The following is a 20,508-nucleotide window of genomic DNA, read 5'->3' on the forward strand; positions in this document are numbered from 1 at the left end:
TTTCGGTTCTGAAATTTCCATTTCGGTGCACCTCTAATATACAGTAATAGATCAGTAAACTTCTATGTGTAACTTTTATTTTTCATAGCAGCTTTGAGTCCAGTAAGCTTTTTGAAGAAACGATTTCTGCTGCTTGGGCTCCTATCTTGTTCTATCTCCTATCTTGTTCTATCTCCTATCTTGTTCTGTCATTGCCTTGCTTAGATATGTACTGTGGATAATTTTGTAAAGGAAACAGAACTGGAAAAAATAAATACCACTGAATACCAAGACATTTGTAAATTGTTTATAAAAAATATATAAAAATTACTTTCATTCCCGAAAATAAAATGTTACAAGGAAATTATTATTAAGTGATTAAAACTCCTAACATTTTGAGTATGCTGTATTTGTTATCGAGACTTCTTTCCAGGGTTTCTTTTGCCGACATGAAGTTTCTTCAGCTCCAACCAGGACTGCCACAGTAATAGGCCAGGGATGAGCACCCATAAGCCATTGAAGAACACCAAGTAGACCCACAGGTAGAGCCAGTTGGAGGTGTTAAGGTAGGGGCTGCCAGTTATCCACTCTGGGCAAAATGTCATCCATCCTCCATACAATTCACATACACACAGTGTGATTTGTAGAAAGTGCCTGAAACACCAAAAGGAAGATCAGAAATGATAGGACATAATAATTCCATACATTATTCACAAAACCAGTGTCTCCCCAATCGTGTGAAAGATATGGTTACCCACTTAAGGACCAGTCATTTTCCTGACACTTGTTGCGTACAAGTTAAAATCAGTATTTTGTGCTAGAAAATTACTAAGAACCCCCAAACATGATGGCCCGGATTCAGAAACAATTTACGTTGGCGTATCTAGCATGCGCCGGCGTATCTTCTTTCTGTATTCGGAAAGCAAGATACGCCGAAATTTGACTAAGATACGACTGACGTAAGTCTCTTACGCAGTCGTATCTTAGTTGCATATTTACGCTGGTGGCGCTTCCGGAGATTTACGCGTAGAATATGCAAATTAGGTAGATACGCCGATTCACGAACGTAGTTGCGCCCGGCGTATCTATATGCGTCGTTTACGTAAGGCGTCGGACCGGCATAAAGTTACCCCTGCTCTATGAGGCATAGCCAATGTTAAGTATGGACGTCGGGACAGCGTCTAATTTTCCGTCGTTTACGTAAACTCTTCGCGAATAGGGCTTTGCCTAAGTTACATTCACGCAACGCAAAGCATTGACTATTTGCGGCGATTAGGAGCATGCGCACTGGGATACGTCCATGAACGGCGCATTCGCCATTCGTAAAGAGCGTCAATTACGCAAGGTCATGATAGATTAACATACAACACGCCCACTACCAGCCAAATTTGAATTAGGCGGGCTTACGCCGACACATTTACACTACGCCGCCGCAGCGTAGGGCGCAAGATCTTTCTGAATACGGAACTTGCGCCCTAAGTTACGGCGGCGTAGTGTATCTCAGATACGCTACGCCCGCCTACAACTTAGACTATTCTATCTGAATCCTGGCCGATATATGTATATATATATATATATATATATATATATATATATATATATATATATATATATATATATATATATATATATATATATATATATTTTAGCAGAGACCCTAGAGAACAAAATGGTGGTAGTTGCAATATTTTATGCAACACTGTATTTGTGCAGCTGTCTTTCCAATGCAATTTTTTTGGAAAATGAAGAAATAAATAAAAAGTAAAGTTAGCCCAATTTTTTGGGTATAATGTGAAAGATGATGTTACGCCAAGTAAATAGATACCCAACATGTCACGCTTTAAAATTGTGCACACTCGTGGAATAGCGACAAACTTTGGTACCTAAAAATCTCCATAGACGACGCTTTAAAAATAATTTATGCATCACAAACAACAACAAATCACATAGAAGTTATCACAAGGTGAACTTTTCAATAATTCAATATGTGTACTCATTGAAAATTCATCATAGCTTTTCATTAACGACCAACAAGTAGATTGCACTAATTATCTGACAGCAATCAGTAGCTGAACTTTGGGAATAAGGCAGATGTAGCTCGCACTGAAAGGGTTAAATGCAGTTCATTCTGCACTCCTGTGACCCGCTGAAGCCCTCTGTCTGCTGACGTCACAGAGCTGGTACGGGCTCGGGCAAGATCGCGACAATGCAGTGGGGATCCGCCCACATGCATGAACCTTCACCTGGCTGAGCCTCTCAGCGAGCCGCTGAGAGCCTAAGCTGGCCGCTCCTGCACCCCTCCACAGCCCAGCGCGGGAGGGGTTATAGAGCAGAGAGTCGATGCTGCATCCACCTAAGTAAGTATGATTATTAAAAAAAAAAAAAAAAAAAAAACATATATATATATTTTTTTTTACATGGTTCTCTTAAAAAAACACAACTGGACCACCACTGTCCACTAATTGATACTCCCGACCCTTCTGAAATTAAAGTGGTTGTAAACCTTCAAGTTTTTTAATATAAAAATAAAAAACAAGCCTATAAGGGTTTTGCACAGAGCAGCCTCAATCCTCCTTTTCTGGGGTCCCCTGTCCTCTTCATCGGGTGCCCCCACGGAAAACCGCTTTCCCTGGGGGCACCAGCGCAGGCTCGCTACCAAGTCCCGCTGCTGCGTTCATTGACATAGACAGCAGGATTTGGCCACATCCCCCGCATCATAGGATTTGATTGACAGCAGTGGGAGCCAATGGCTCCTGCTACTATCAATCTGTCCAATGAGGAGAGAGATATCGACTGGAGCCGCTGCGATCATGCACATTGCTGGATTGGGGAGGGCTCAGGTAATGAAAAAGGGGAGGGCTGGGGGGAGCTGCAGCACAGAAGGTTTTTCACCTTAATGCATTAAGGTGAAAAAGCTTAAGGCTTTACAACCCAATCACCAGCCAGCAAATGTAAATTCTGCTCAGTGCACTGGGGCAGCGGCTTATTAAAAACGTTCCTACTGGACTATTAGAACATTTTGGAACTTGCTCTGAGTCATGTTGCACTTATGGCTATATTTTGTTTTTTTATCCACCTGCACTGATCTTTGCTTATGTCACAATTCAGACAAAGCAATGTTTTGCTCAAACCTGTTTAAAGAGGAAGTAAACCCTTGGTAATTTATTTATTTTTTAAATACACCTGCAAGAGAAAGGCATAATGAGCTAGTATGCACAACATACTAGCTCATTATGTGGCACTTACCTGAGATCGAAGCCCCCCGAAGTCCGCCTCGGTCCCGTCCACCGCCATGTCCCCTGGAGCTTCTTCCTGTTTTCGCCGCTCCGGCGATGCGATTGGCTGGAGCGGCGATGACGTCACTCCTGCGCATGCGTGCGGGACCGGCATGATCCCTGCGCATGCGCGAAAACACGGCATTAACCCCGCTAATGCCATTCACAAAAATGGCACCGCTGAGTGCGTCTGTGCCGTTGTCTACGGCGCGTTTTTGTGAAAATATCTCCTAAACGTGTAGGTTAAGGAGATATTTCTTGCACCTAGAGGTAAGTCTTAATCTAGGCTTACCTGTAGGTGCAAGTTGTAAAAGTGGGTTTACAACCACTTTAAGGCTGGCCGTACATTATACAATTTTCTTTTTCAATTTCCATTAGATTTCCCCTTAACTATCGTATTTATCGGCGTATATCGCGCACTATTTTCCCCTTAAAATAAGGGGAAAATCGTGGGTGCGCGATATACGCCGATAGCCGCGCTCAGTTTGAAATCCTGCGCCGACATATACCGAGTGCAGTACACTCGGGTACATTCGGCCAGGCTCGGCTTCGCTCGTGCTCACGCATAAACGTCACAGAGCGTGAGCGACGCCGAGCCTTGCCGAATGTACCCGAGTCTACTGCACTCGGTATATGTCGGCGGAGGCGTTCTAACTGAGCGCGGGAAGCGGGGACTCGACTTGAGGCGCGCGCTGGAGAAGCCGGGAGGACACCATCGAGGCCGCAGACGGACGCCGGACCGGACGATGGACGCTGGGAAGACACCAAAACTGTAAGTAATGAAATCATATAACATTTTTTTTACAGGAATTTCGGGGGCAACTTTAGGGGTGCGCGGTATACGCGGGAGCGCGTTATACCGCGATAAATACGGTATGTACTGTAGTGCAAGAGACTGTCTGATTGTATACAAATTGAAAGTGTTTAGGTTTGATCTCATGTTATATGGTTTTGATAACTCCAAAGGAAAATTGTACAAGAAAATTGTATAATGTATGGCCAGCCTTAGACTATTGCATATTAAGCACCAAGAAAGACTCCAAGGTCTGTGCCTGGGAAGAGAGGAGAACTACAAACCTTGGCGTACTACACAGCACTCACCTGTAATACTTATCCTTCACAATGGCATAAATTAATGCTACAGCCAACAAACCGTCCACAACTACAGTGAGGATTTCCAGAGATACAACGGTGGGGTCTGAGTGCAGCCAACGCTCATCTGCTTTCCCATACTCCTTCCCTGGAAAATAAGAAGAGAACCTCGTCTGCTGGAAGGGATATAAAGTGCAAACAAGACTAGTACAATTCAAAAGACTGCCATTGCTTAGCTAGCAATTAAACGTGAAGTTATCTGGCTGCCATAATGATTGAGCCCTGGTTCACACTGCTGCGTTTTGACATGTCAAATCGGCGGCATTTGCCGGCAATGAGACCGTCCTAATCGGTGCCATGCTGCAAAACTGGAAACACACTAAAAAATGCATTAGGTGTGAAGCGGGTCTTAGAAGGGAGCTCTGCAATAAAAAAAGTACAGGTTTCCTCTAAGCTTCTCCTATTGTAGTGATTCCCCTAATTTAATCCAATTTTAGATTTTATACAAAGGGTTTGTAAACCCTTGTTTTTTTGTTTTTAAATAAAAAACATGTCATACTTACCTCTACTGTGCAGTTTGTTTTGCACAGTGTGGCCCCGATCCTCCTCTTCTGGGGTCCCCCGGCAGCTCTCAAAGCTCCTCCCACATTGGTAAACCCCCTGGGGAGGGGTTACCTTCCGCGTGCGCTCCTGAGTTCAGAATTTGCATCTATTGACACAGAATGTCGGACTCGGCCCTGCCCTCCTCGTCATTGGATTGGATTGAGAGCAGCGGGAAACAATGGCTACGCTGCTATCAATCTATCCAATCAAGAGACGAGAGCCCCGGGCCGAGAGGAAGAGCGTGTCTCCGCCGAGGGATCGAAGGGCTCAGGTAAGTAAAACTGGGGGGCTGGTCACTGTCATTGATACGAATTATTTTTTTAAAATTCTGCCCAAAATATACTGACCGTGACCTTTGAACCTTATTTGACCCAAACACTAACCCTGGCACTGACCCCATACACAGCTTCAGGCATGGGCCCCCTCAAGCAGAAAACCGGGGGGGGGGGGGTGCTGCCGCTTGAAATTGAGAAGTGGGGGGGGGGGGCTTTTGCAAATTGAGAAACGGGGGGGCCTTTACAAAAGAAAGAAGAAATAAAGAAAAATATGTATATATAAAAAAATTATAAAAAAAGGGGGGTAGCTATCCGGGGCCCTGGGCCCTTTAATAAAAAAATAATATATAAACAAAAATTAAAAAATTAGAAAAAATAACCATTTATAAAAAAAAAGGGGGGGGTTGCCACATGGGGCCCTGGGGACCTCTGAGCCCTTTAATAAAAAAAAAATATATAAAACATTTTTATTTATTTTTTATAAAAAAAGGGGGGGTTGCCATTCGGGGGCCCTTTAATAATAATAATAAAATATATATATATATATATATATATATATATATATATATATATATTTTTTTTTATAAAAAAAAAAAGGGGGGGTTGCCATCCGGGCCCCTTACATGTGTACTGCCTGTACCCCCCTGATGGCGGCCCTGACTGACCCCTAGATCTAGGTATTTTTTTATTTTCCTTTAGTTATTTTTTTATTTTAGTTTTTACACAGTTGTTTGTTTATCTCTCTCTACAATATATCTTTCCTTTCCATTCACAGAGAGAGAGAATCACCGGTGTGGGCTTCACAGTGACTAATCGCCGTGATAGCCAATCAGAGGCTATCACAACGATCAGGTCCCGATCATTAGTATGGGACCTAGGGCTCCCAGTGAGACCCCGGTGTCTGTGCGGCGCGCTCACAGCACAAAGACAGATACGCATATACAGTCCCACGCAAAGCCCAGTCCAGCAAGGCCGCATATATGCATTAGGGTTAAAATGTGCAAATTTGGGGTAAATCACAATGTACAGTATGTAAAGCGCTGTGTGCATTGTGGTAGTAAAACAAATACCTGTAATAGATAAGTACAAAGAAACAAACTTACACAATGCGGCCAGCGCTCCCTCCGAAGTGGCCACCGTTCCCACTAGAGACATGTAAACAAAAGGTCCCTCCTACAAACAACAAACAACAAACTCATTAGAATCTATATTAGGAATAAGTGAGGCAATTTATAAGAACATTTCCCTTTGTTAACCCTTGGCAGGAAGATGCGCTTTAAATGGGCCAATGACCCCTGGGGCCGAAAAGAGGGGCTCCTGATCATGATTGGCTGCACAGTGCTAACATCATTGTGAGCCCGTCCTTCCAGCTCCCAATCATTGGTAGTTGACTATGAACTGTCCATGACAGCTCGGTCACAGTTCTTGGGGCACCAATGGAATGCGCCCCAGAACAAGACAGCCAAGCGTACCGTATATACCCGAGTATAAGCCGAGGACCTAATTTTACCACAAAAAAATGGGAAAACGTATTGACTCGAGTATAAGCCGAGGGTGAAAATGCAGCAGCTACTGTAAGCGGAAAAGAGGCTCAACAATGCTTATTTGCATGCCTCACTGTGCCCATTGCAGTCTCACTGTGCCATACCTCACTGTGCCCATTGCAGTCTCACTGTGCCATACCTCCCTGTGCCCATTGCAGTCTCACTGTGCCATACCTCACTGTGCCCATTGCAGTCTCACTGTGCCATACCTCCCTGTGCCCATTGCAGTCTCACTGTGCCATACCTCCCTGTGCCCATTGCAGTCTCACTGTGCCATACCTCACTGTGCCCATTGCAGTCTCACTGTGCCATACCTCCCTGTGCCCATTGCAGTCTCACTGTGCCATACCTCACTGTGCCCATTGCAGTCTCACTGTGCCATACCTCCCTGTGCCCATTGCAGTCTCACTGTGCCCGAGTACCTGAATTCTTGACAGGCGTCCATTTTTTAAAAGTCGCGGCTTCCTCGTGGCGTTCCGTTCCGTGATAGGCATTTGACACTGTGTTCCGCCTATCACGGAGGTTCTCTCATCTTCGGACAGTTTCCCAGCAGACACTGTGTTCAGTGTTCTGCCAATCACGGACATTCTTTCATCCTCGGACAAGAGGACGTCAGTGATTGGCTGAACACTGACAATGCTGGATACTCTGGGCAGGGGAGTATCTGAATCCAGGAACAACTGAAGTTCCTCTTCAACCACTCTGGAAGGTTTACCCCCCCTTCATGACCAGGCCATCAATACGGCAAGCATTACTTTAACTGACAATTGCGCGGTCGTGCGACGCTGTACCCCAATAAAATGTTTGTCCTTTTTTCCCCACAGATAGAGATTTATTTTGGTGATATTTGATCACCTCTGAGTTTTTTTTTTTTTGTGCTATAAACAATTTTGGGGAAACATTTTTTTGCTTTCTGCTATAAAACATTCCCAATCAAAAAAATCTTTTCAGGCGCTGCCCATTTATTCCAATGGGCAGGGCGTTTTGCGAGCGCTAAATACAGCGCACCCAGATTGCCCCAAAGATTATGCTTGCAGGACTTTTCTAAATGTCCCGCAAGCGCAGCGCCCCGGTGTGAAAGGGGTCTTACATGTATTACAAGCCCCTTCACTCATATGACAAGGTGTAGGCAAACATTATGCTAATGAGAAAAAAACATTTAATAAAAGTAGAGGGTTAACCCCTTAATGCCAGCAGCACAGTCGTGGAGCCCAATACCAAGCTGCCCATATATATGTGTACCGCGGTGTCCCTTGTTTGCGCTGGGAGTGCCGAGCTGTCACTGACCATTGTGGCCAGTCACCATGTTCAATTGGTCACTTCCAGTGGGTGAGATCTCTAGCACTCCCATGCATAGCCACTCCCAGTGGGTGGGACCTCTAGCACATCTATGCATAGCCACTTCCAGTGGGTGGGATCTCTAGCACATCTATGCATAGCCACTTCCAGTGGGCAGGATCTCTAGCACTCTTATGCACAGACACCCCCAGTGGGCGGGACCTCTTGCACTCCCATGCGCAGGTGTATTGTCCTCAATGTTCCACTGTGGGAGAAGTTCCTTCACTGACTGCGCAGGCGCAAACTTCCCGACGGAAATCCCCGAACCTCGCCCGACTGGCCACTTACCTCAAAATCCACGTCGCCCTGGATGCCGGCCGCCGTTCGGGGATTTCCGTCAGCAAGTTTGCACCTGCGCAGTGCTTGAAGGAACTTTCCCGACAGCTGGAACCAGCTCAGCGCATCAGTTTGCGCATGCGCTGGAACTTCCAGGACACCTGGAACCAGCACGGCAGATCACAGGCATTCCCAGTGGGTGGGATCTCTAGCACTTCTATGCACAGACACTCCTATTGGGCGGGATCTCTAGCACGCCTATGCACAGACACCCCCAGTGGGCAGGATCTCTAGCACTCCTATGCACAGACACCCCCAGTGGGCGGGACCTCTAGCACTCCTATGCACAGACACCCCCAGTGGGCGGGACCTCTAGCACTCCCATGCGCAGGCATTCTCAGTGGGCGGGTCTCTAGCACATCTATGCACCCAGTGGGTGGGATCTCTAACACTCCCATGCACAGCCACTCCCATTGGGTAGGATCTCTAGCACAGCCACTCCCAGTGGGCGGGTTCTCTAGCACATCTATGCACTGACACTCCCAGTGGGTGGGATCTCTAGCACTTCTATGCACAGACACTCCTAGTGGGCGGGATCTCTAGCACGCCTATGCACAGACACCCCCAGTGGGCGGGACCTCTAGCACTCCTATGCACAGACACCCCCAGTGGGCGGGACCTCTGGCACTCCTATGCACAGACACCCCCAGTGGGCGGGACCTCTAGCACTCCTATGCACAGACACCCCCAGTGGGCAGGACCTCTAGCACTCCTATGCACAGACACCCCCAGTGGGCAGGACCTCTAGCACTCCTATGCACAGACACCCCCAGTGGGCGGGACCTCTAGCACTCCCATGCACAGGCATTCTCAGTGGGCGGGTCTCTAGCACACCTATGCACCCAGTGGGTGGGATCTCTAACACTCCCATGCACAGCCACTCCCATTGGGTAAGATCTCTAGCACAGCCACTCCCAGTGGGCGGGTTCTCTAGCACATCTATGCACTGACACTCCCAGTGGGTGGGATCTCTAGCACTCCTATGCACAGCCCCCCCCCCCCTGGACAGGGACCTCTAGCACATTATGCACTGACACTCCCAGTGGGCTTGTTCTCTAGCACATCTATGCACTGACACTCCCAGTGGGAGGGATCTCTAGCACTCCTATGCAGACACACCCCCCCCCTGGACAGGGACCTCTAGCACATTATGCACAGACACTCCCAGTGGGCGGGGTCTCTAGCACATCGATGTAGACGCTCCCTGTGGGCGGGGTCTCAAGCACGCCTATGCACAGCCACTCCCAGTGGGCGGGACTGACACTCACCAGTGTGAAATGTACGATAGCATCATAGAAGAGCCACACCAGCACCCATCTGTCCGTCGCGGAGCTCCTCCCCCCCAGCCGCTGTGCCAGGACATAGCCCAGTGCCAGCTGTGCCGCACAGGCCGCCAAGGAGTACAAGGTCACCGAGCTCAGCAGTGCCGGAGCCGCTCCGTCCGCCATAGCTGCCAATATCGCTATACCACAGTATACTATACTGCGGGCAGCGGCTGGAATACGGAGGAGGCGGGGCGCTGTACGGCGAGGTACACACCCCCAGATCTCAGCCAATAAAAAGCGACTGCACTCAGGATCTCCCCATGTGTAGCCCGCCCACTCTTCATAAACGCGACCTCTGGCCACGCCCACCCGCCAGCCTGCTGGAGAGATAGCGAGAGATGTGATTATTGATTCCCCCCCGGGACAATGCAGGAGATCCGACTTCTGTAACAAGTTCCATTAACCCTTTCATTGCAAAAGGCGGTTTTGCTTTTTGTTTACATGTGTAAAAAAAAATTAATAAAACCCCCAAAACATTCTTGATTTTGTGAAAACAGACACCCCAGAGAATAAAATGGTGGCAGTTCCAATTGTTTAGGTTACACCATATTCACACAAAACTTTGGGAAACACAAAATGTAAGCAAAAAAAAATCCCGAAAGTTCAGTAAAGTAAATTGTACAGTAAAGAACCTAACATACCGCTATACACCTAGGGGCAGATCCACAAAGAAATTACGCCGGCGTATCTATTTCAAAGTTCCCAAGTCGTATTTTTGTTTTGTATCCACAAAACAAGATACGACGGAATGAGGGATCGATCCGTCAGGCGTACGTCTTAGTACGTCGTCGGATCGTAGGTGTAGATTTACGCTGGCCGCTAGGTGGCGTTTCTGTCGAATTCCACGTTGAGTATGCAAATTAGCTAGATACGGCGATCCATGAACGTACGTCCGGGCGGCGCATTTTTTTTACGTCGTTTGCGTTCGGCTTTTTCCGGCGTATAGTTAAAGCTGCTATATGGTGGCGTACTCAATGTTAAGTATGGGCGTCGTTCCCGCGTCAAATTTTTTTTTTTTTACGTCGTTTGCGTAAGTCGTTCGCGAATAGGGATTTGCGTAGAATGACGTCACCGTCTTAAGCATTGGCTTGTTCCGGTTTAATTTCAAATATGCGCACTGGGATACCCCCACGGACGGCGCATGCGCCATTAAAATAACGTTGTTTACGTCGGGTCACGACGTATTTACATAAAACACGCCCCCATCACATCGTTTTGAATTGCGTGCCCTTACGCCGCCAAAGATACACTACGCCGCCGTAACTTACGGTGCGCATTCTTTGAGGATTCTAAAAAAAAAAAAAAATAAGTTACGGCGGTGTAGTGTATCTTAGATACGCTACGCCCGGCGGAAAGATGCGCCGCTGTACGTGGATCTGTGTCGCTTTAACTGATAATTACGCTGTACCCAAACGAAATTGATGTCCTTTTTATCCCACAAATAGAGCTTTTTTTGGTGATATTTACTCAGCGCTGCGGTTTGTATTTTTTGCGCTATAAACAAAAGAAGAGCGACAATTTTGAAAACAAAATATATTTTTTACTTTTTGCTATAATAAATATCCCCCCAAAAAATGTAAAAAAAAAAATTCTTCATCAGTATAGGCCGATATGTATTCTTTTACATATTCTTGGTAAAAAAAAAAAATGTAAGTGTATATTGATTGGTTTGCGCAAAAGTTATAGCGTCTACAAAATAGGGGATAGTTTTATGGCATTTTTATAAAAAAAAAAAATATATATATATATATATATATATTTTTTATTATTAGTAATGGCGGCGTCCTGCAATTTTTAGCGGGACTGTGACATTGCGGCGGACATATCGGACACTTTTTTGGGACCACTGACATTTATACAGCGATCAGTGCTATAAAAATGCACCGATTAGCAGGGAAGGGGTTAACACTAGGGGGCGATCAAGGGGTTAAGTGTTCCCTCGTGTGTGTGTGTGTTTCTAACTGTGTGGGGATGGGACTGACAAGAGGAGGAGCCAGATCGCTGTTCCTATTTTGTAGGAACTCACAATCTGTCTCTCCTCCCCTGTCAGAACAGGGATTTGTGTGTTTACAAATCCCTGTTCTGGCTCTCGTGCCCACGATAGTGTGTGGTGATCACGCCCGCTGGCCAAGCACGACGGGTCTGCTATGTCTCTTAAAAGAGCAGCCATCTTCTCTAAAGGAGCACCTAGGAGGACTTCAGCACTTTCAGAGCATATTGCACATCAAGCACTTTTCACATATATATGGAGTATTATTTCATTTGATTTATTGATTGTTATTGTGTTTTTGGACATATTGGGCTGGATTCACGTAGATCTGCGCATTTTTACGGCGGCGTAGCGTATCGTATTTACGCTACACCGCCTTAAGTCAGAGAGGCAAGTGCTGTATTCACAAATCACTTGCCTCCTAACTTACGGCGGCGTAGCGTAAATGGGGCCGGCGTAAGCGCGCCTAATTCAAATGAGTATGAGGGGGGCGTGTTTTATGTAAATGATTGGTGACCTGACGTGATTGACGTTTTTTACGAATGGCGCATGCGCCGTCTGTGTACATATCCCAGTGTGCATTGCTCCAAAGTACGCCGCAAGGACGTATTTGTTTTGACGTGAACGTAAATTACGTCCAGCCCTATTCACGGACGACTCACGCAAACGATGTAAAATTTTCAATGCGGGAACGACGGCCATACTTAACATTGGCTACGCCACCTAGGGGGCAGCTTTATCTTTACGCGGCGTATCTCTTACGGAAACGGCGTATCTTTACTGCGACGGGCAAGCGTACGTTCGTGAATCGGCGTATCTAGTCATTTACGTATTCTACGCCGAAATCAACGGAAGCGCCACCAGCGGAAAAATTGCACCCTAAGATACGATGGCGCAGGCTGTTGTATCTTAGCTAGGTTTAAGTGTATCTCAGTTTGAGAATACACTTAAACTTACGACGGCTTAGATTCCGAGTTACGTCGGCGTATCTACTGATACGCCGGCGTAACTCTTTGTGAATCCAGCTCATTGTTGGCATATTACTGCCTAGAACCTGCATGTGGGACATTCAAGGTTCATATCACTGTTATTTTGCACATTATCTTTGTTTGCACTTCATGTATTAATTACAGTACAAAATTTATTTTTAAAAGAACAGCGCACTTTTTTTTTTTTTTGAGGATTTGCTATGTTGTCCAGTGCCAGGAATATATGTAGGCTGCAACAGTCCCATTAGTGTATTCATCTAAATCTTTATATTATTGCGACCTACGTAGATATATGTAGATATATATTTGTTGTTTTATGTAAACACCCCTTGTAATAGGAATAAGGCATGACAGGTCCTCTTTATGGAGAGACCCCACATCTCTCCTCTATGCTGGAAAGCATGAGATAAAAAAAAAAAAAATAGATCTCAGGCTTTCCAGCAGGGCAGTGGGTGTCCCCTCTTGCTGCCTGTAAAAGCAATCCAGCGGCTAATCAGCCATTAGGGTGGCTTTTACAACACAGGGGATGGCTGCCTGTACAAAAAAACATATCAGGATGATGCCCGTAGCTGCAGGCATCATCCAGATATACTATATTGTCAAAAGTATTGGGACACCTGTCTTTACACACACATGGGGCCAGATTCACAAAGAGATACGACGGTGTATCTACATAGAATCAGTTACGCATAGATAGGGCTAGATCCGACAGTGTTACAATGTGTTACACTGTCGGATCTTTTTTTCAATTTAAAAATGGCGCCGGGGCGTTCCCGCTGATTTACGATAAATAATATGTAAATCAGCGAGATACGCAAATTCACGAACGTACGCAGACCCGTCGCAGTGTTCTTACGTCGTTTCCGTAGCGGTTTTCCGTCGTATACTTACCCCTTCTTTTATCAGGCGCAGCCAATGTTAAGTATAGCCGGCGTTCCCGCGTCGAATTTAAATTTTCCTACGTCGTTTGCGTACGCCGATTCACGAACACGCGCGTCGCAAGTCCCGCTCACGTCGCAACCACTGACGTCCTAGTGACGTCAGTGGGAGCAATGCACGCCGGGAAATTCCCCGGACGGCACATGCGCATTTAAATCGGCGCGGGAACGTGCCTGATTTAAATAGTACACTCCCCTAGCCGCGGAATTTGAATTCCGCTGGGGGATTTAGGATCCGCCATCGCAAGTTTGGAGGTAAGTGGTTTGTGAATTAGCCACTTGCCTCCTAAACTTGCGGGAGTGGATCTTAATTCACGTAGATCGAGCGGATCTATAGATCCACTGAGCTACGTGAATCTGGCCCATGAACTTTATTGGCATCCCAGTCTTAGTCCGTGGGGTTTGATATTGAGTTGGCCCACCCTTTGCAGCTATAACAGCTTCAACTCTTCTGGGAAGGCTGTCCACAAGGTTTAGGAGTGTGCCTATGGGAATGATTGACCATTCTTCCAGAAGCGCATTTGTGAGGTCAGGCAGTGATGTGGACAAGAAGGCCTGGTTCTCTTTGTTCTCTTCATTCAAAGTCCAGGACATCATATGACCCAGGGGAAGTGGCTAAAAAGAAATATAAAAAAAAAAAACTAAAACACTTTAATTGGACGAGACGTTGTTGCCCTGCCTCTCTACCGCAACCATTCACAGAACACCTTGCATTTATTGAGAAAATGCAAGGTGTTCTCCGATTGGATGAATGCAAATGGCTTCCATACCAAGTGAGCAACCTCCTGTGGTTACTATGCAGCAGGAAAGACAGCAGCGATCACTGAAGTAGCATAGTATGACATTAGCACGCTTACATTTGTCCAGGAGATGAGTCAATGGGGTGATATGCACCTCATTGGACTTAAAGCGTTTGTAACCCCAACATTTTTCATATTCCTGAAATGTGCCTGCTGTACCATGTACTTGCTGTTCTCTTTGTATTGTATCTCTTTGTCCTAAAACACCCCCACTGCACAGCCGTTCACTGGGAAGCTCAGTGTGCTGCTCCTCCCCCTAGCTCTTATGTAGCTGAGAACAGAGGGAACGTGATCATTTAGAACAGGGGTCTCCAAACTGTGGCCCTTTTGTTAGCCTTTATCCGGCCCTTGGGCACTATTCCTCCCACTGACACCAACAATGTGGCACTATATCTTCTACCGATACCAATGATGGGATACTATTCCTCGTACTAATAGGGGCACTACTCCTTCTATTGACCATCAACCCTGAGGCCATATTTATTTTCACTGATGCTGAGCCCGTGACATTTTCTGCCCCTGCTGGCCACAATCCGGCCCCCCTAAATTGTGAAGGACAATAAACTGGCCCTTTGTTTGAAAAGTTTGGAGACCCCCTGATTTAGAAAAAAGTGGAAAAAGGTATTTATTAGGGTTGTCCCGATACCACTTTTTTAGGACCGAGTACAAGTACCGATACTTTTTTTCAAGTAGTCGCCGATACCGAATACCGATACTTTTTTTAAATGTGTCCCCAAATGCAGCCATGTCCCCCACATATGCAGCCATGTCCCTCTAGCCATGTCCCTCACATATGCAGCCATGTCCCTCTAGCCATGTCCCTCACATATGCAGCAATGTCCCTCTAGCCATGTCCCTCACATATGCAGCCATGTCCCTCACATATGCAGCAATGTCCCTCTAGCCATGTCCCTCACATATGCAGCCATGTCCCTCACATATGCAGCAATGTCCCTCACATATGCAGCAATGTCCCTCTAGCCATGTCCCTCACATATGCAGCCATGTCCCTCACATATGCAGCAATGTCCCTCTAGCCATGTCCCTCACATATGCAGCCATGTCCCTCACATATGCAGCCATGTCCCTCACATATGCAGCAATGTCCCTCTAGCCATGTCCCTCACATATGCAGCAATGTCCCTCTAGCCATGTCCCTCGATGCGGCGGCACGATGCGGCAGGAGCGGCGGGGGGGGGGAAGGGGGGGAAGTATTCTATCTTAGGTATCGGGGGTATTTGCGCGAGTACGAGTACTCCTGCAAATACTCGGTATCGGTCCCGATACCGATACTGGTATCGGTATCTGGACAACCCTAGTATTTATCATTTTTTTTCTTTTTATAACTATACAAAAATGTTTTCATCTGAAGCTGTAAAACACTTGTAATACAGTTCTAAAACGCTTTTAAAAAGCTTGTAAAAGGCTGCAGAAAAGCTTAAAAAAAACTGAAAAACGTCAATTAAATCGATACGCTCAGGTGTAAATGGAGCCTTAGGGAGGGTTATAAAACGCATCAGTTTTTTGCCATCTGTGTCCTATTGGGGAGATTTCCCTTCACTTCCTGTCCCATAGCCAAAACAGGAAGTGAGAGTAAACCCCTCCAAAAGTGAGGGAATCCCAGAACTAACATCCCCACTGGAAGAATTTTCCCTCTATAACTTTTCTGATGTCAACCCAAAATGTTTTCTTGTATTTTTACTTTTGATGTTAATGGTAAACCAAGGGCGGATCCAGAGTCTAGTCTCGGGAGGGGCACTGCCAGAAAATAAGGTGTTGCTTACAGAACTCAATTAGGTGTCCGGTGTGTCCGCTACAATGTTGCAGTACCGCTAAAAAATCAATGATCGCCGCCATTACTAGTAAAAAAATATTTAAATATAAATGCCATAAATCTATCCCATAGTTTGTAGACGATTGTCAGGGACTGCAGACATGGTACAAGAGATGGTCAGAGACTGCAGACATGGTCCAAGAGATGGTAAGAGACTGCAGACATGGTCCAAGAGATGGTAAGAGACTGCAGACATGGTACAAGAGATGGTCAGAGACTGCAGACATGGTCCAAGAGATGGTCAGAGATTGCAGACATGGTACAAGAGATGGTCAGAGACTGCAGACATGGTACAAGAGATGGTCAGAGACTGCAGACATGGTACAAGAGATGGTCAGAGACTGCAGACATGGTACAAGAGATGGTCAGAGACTGCATACATGGTACAAGAGATGGTCAGAGACTGCAGACATGGTACAAGGGATGGTCAGAGACTGCAGACATGGTACAAGGGATGGTCAGAGACTGCAGACATGGTACAAGGGATGGTCAGAGACTGCAGACATGGTACAAGGGATGGTCAGAGACTGCAGACATGGTACAAGGGATGGTCATGGTACAAGGGATGGTCAGAGACTGGAGACATGGTACAAGAGATGGTCAGAGACTGAAGACTTGGTACAAGAGATCAATGCAGCCTCATCAGTGCCCATCATTGCAGCCCCACTGTATATATGAACGCAGCCCCACTTTTGTATATTAATGCAATTCCACTTTTGTATATAAATGCAGTCCCACTTTTGTATATGAATGCAGTCCCACTTTTGTATATGAATGCAGCCCCACTTTTGTATATCAATGCAGCCCCACTTTTGTATATCAATGCAGCCCCACTTTTGTATATCAATGCAGCTCCACTTTTGTATATCAATGCAGCCCCACTTTTGTATATCAATGCAGCCCCACTTTTGTATATCAATTCAGCCCCACTTTTGTATATCAATTCAGCCCCACTGTATATATAAATGCAGCCCCACTTTTGTATATGAATGCAGTCCCACTTTTGTATATGAATGCAGTCCCACTTTTGTATATGAATGCAGCCCCACTTTTGTATATGAATGCAATCCCACTTTTGTATATAAATGCAGCTCCACTTTTGTATATAAATGCAGTCCCACTTTTGTATATAAATGCAGTCCAACTTTTGTATATAAATGCAGTCCCACTTTTGTCTATGAATGCAGTCCACTTTTGTCTATGAATGCAGCCCCACTTTGTATATTAATGCAGCCCCACTTTTGTCTATGAATGCAGCCCCACTTTTGTTAATTAATGCAGCCCCACTTTTGTTAATTAATGCAGCCCCACTTTTGTCTATGAATGCAGCCCCACTTTTGTCTATGAATGCAGCCCAACTTTTGTCTATGAATGCAGTCCCACTTTTGACTATAAATGCAGTCCCACTTTTGTTAATTAATGCAGCCCCACTTTTGTTAATTAATGCAGCCCCACTTTTGTTAATTAATGCAGCCCCACTTTTGTCTATGAATGCAGTCCCACTTTTGTCTATGAATGCAGTCCCACTTTTGTCTATGAATGCAGCCCCACTTTGTATATGAATGCAGCCCCACTGTGCATGGCACTCACCATAGCATTGCCTTGATGTGTGTCATGGAACAAACAGGAGCTGTAGGCCTGTGTTCGGCAGGGCAGTGTGCTCTAGCAAGGTCCCCCCCTAGACGGGCTTGTGTGATAGACAAAACACTGATTCAATCAGCGTTCCATCTCCATCTACTATCACACAAGCAGGTCTAGCACAGGCAGCACAGCCGAACACAGACCCAGCTCTCACACACAGCGAGAGATGCCCGGTGTCATACATGCAGGAGAGAGGGGGAGCGCTGCCGTCAGCTACAGCTCAAAGCAGCCTCAGGACAGGCAGCCTACCGGGCTGGGCCAGTCCGGCCCTGGTGATGAGAGAGAGAGTGAGAGACTCGGCAGCGGCAGCTGCAGGCACCGCAAAGCAGTTTTTTTTTTTAGAACAACGAATAATAAAATATATTGGTTGTTCTAGTCCCTCTCCACTCTATCCAAATCTTAAGTTACACTTTCCATACACCGTACAAAGCAAAACAAAAGTTTTGACTTTAGATACCTTTCAGCTATTTTGCAAGGTGATAACTATGGTAGTAATTGTGAGTATATTCTGGAAAGTAGAATAAATTGCCCTGCACTCAGTCCTTCATGGTGTCGCTCCTAGGCAGGCAACCTTGACATAAGTCACAAGGCAAACAAGCGCAGCAAAGATAACACAAGAGACCTTTACCCTGTGGGTTATAGGTTATTGCCGGTGCATTGGGAATAGCAGAATAAATATATCTGTTTATGGCCTTTGAGTACTACTACCGGTATGAAAAAAAGAACACTAAAATGCAAGACTTAAAATAAAAAAAAACAAGAAAAAAAAAAAAATGTTCGTCACAGAACCATGACTTTATTTTTAATGCAGTGCCATCGGTAGGCCGGAGGTTACGGGCATCCAATATTGTGTTTCATCATTGTCCCCGGAGTACAGAGATTTCTTCAGATTCTCTGAATCTTTTGATATTCTAGAATATCGCCCAGAGGCGATTCAGTTCGCATGTGTTGCGCTATATACGTTTCTCACTCACTCAGAACCTTCAGGGCCCCAATGTAAGAATTTAGAAAGGGCCCCTTCCCTCTGAGCCCAGTATTTGTTTTAATCATTAAATCTGAATCCGGCCCAGTGAGTCCTTGCAGTTTGGGAAGCAAAAGAGACCATATTACGCTGGATAAAAAAAAAAAAGAAATGCCGGCAAACTAAAAATACAGTGAGTGGGGGGGGGGTCCCCCCTCCCCTGAACCATACAAGGCACATGCCCTCAACATGGGGACAACATTGGGTATCCCCACCCTCTTGCGGGCCAGGCACATGCTAGGTCAATGATGTCACAAGGGTGCAGAGTCACCAATAGGTTATTTAAGAATTTTTTTTTACAATACACATTTTTTTTTTAGGTGAATGAGTAGGGGTACTATGTACAAGGATAATCCCTGCCCGCAGATCCCCACAACCACTAGCCAGGGTTGTGGGTAAGAGGCCCTTGTCTGGGGGGGAAAAAGGTACTTTGGGGGGGGGGGGGGGGGGGGGGCACCCACGTGTTTACACCAGGTTGTTCACTGGTTGCTGGTAGCAGCTGGTTCCTTAAATATCGCATATAACTACTTATTTACAGCATGCATTTTTTTTTTTTTTGTGTGAATTGAGTTTCACTCCTGCTTTATATGGTATTTACTGTGCATTTTTCCTTTATGCCGTAAATACCGCATAAAGCAGTAGTGAATTGACATTTTCAAAATCGCATGCCATATTTGGGGAAAAAACACCTAAATAATGCATGCGATTTAGTTCTGTGAATGGAGCCCAATGTTTGAACAATTTTTAGGTTCGCTAAGCCCCACAGCCACAAGTGATGCCTATCACAGACTGGATGACAGCTGTTGGTATCTTTTAGGTGTCTACACTTCAAACATTCAGCAGCTTGCCCCTTTACCCTGTTTCTTTAAAATGTCAACAGCTTTTTCCACCACCATAAAGCCCCATGCAAACTCTCCTAGATGCCTCTCCTTCTGGCAGAAGCGTTGTGGCAGCAACAAAATCCCGTTGCTTGTAGTGTCTAAAGCTTTCAGAAGCTTTTAGGCACGTTTATAGGCGTCAAATGTTTAGGCGTTAATTAATTTTATTGGCCAGAATTATAATTTATGCTGACTATGGAAAATAATACTCAAGCTCTAATCACATGTAGCAGCATCCAGTCGTTTTTCAGTCAAAATTCTGCTGCCCCCTGGACGCACTTGTTTTTCTTTCGGCCTCTAAAAGCCCCTGCATGGACACACATACTAATGTGCAGGGAGTTTCAGGAAAACAAAAACACCGACACCCCCTAGGAGCAGCTGCAGATAGTCCAATGTAAATGAGGCCTAAATACGGATGTATGGACACTTAAAGGTTGCATATTGTTTGTTGAAATTGAACTAGAGCTTTGAAACAATTCCACATAGTTGAGTAGAAAATTAAAGAGTATATTAAAAAAGTACATGGGGAATAATGTCCGGTATAACAAGCATTTTGTTTTCATCATGTGATCATTACCATCATAGGTCAGCTTATCATTGAATAAGGGAGCTGGTGGCAGCATGAAAAAGATTCTAGAAATATGGTAGAC

The 20,508-nt window shown here is 45.6% G+C and overlaps 1 protein-coding gene across 1 annotated transcript; it reads right to left on the minus strand.

Moving 5' to 3' along the window:
- Positions 1–270: 270 nt before the first annotated feature.
- Positions 271–9,961, minus strand: EBPL (EBP like). Its single transcript, XM_040340283.1, has 4 exons — positions 9,711–9,961; positions 6,328–6,397; positions 4,356–4,494; positions 271–633 (listed from the first exon to the last, which is right to left on the minus strand). Exons 1-4 carry the CDS (start codon positions 9,888–9,890, stop codon positions 393–395), a joined length of 630 nt encoding a protein of 209 aa, XP_040196217.1. The 5' UTR covers positions 9,891–9,961; the 3' UTR covers positions 271–392.
- Between the last annotated feature and the right edge of the window lie 10,547 nt (positions 9,962–20,508).

This window comes from Rana temporaria, chromosome 2 (genome assembly GCF_905171775.1).
Source record: "Rana temporaria chromosome 2, aRanTem1.1, whole genome shotgun sequence".
Lineage (NCBI taxonomy): Eukaryota > Metazoa > Chordata > Amphibia > Anura > Ranidae > Rana > Rana temporaria.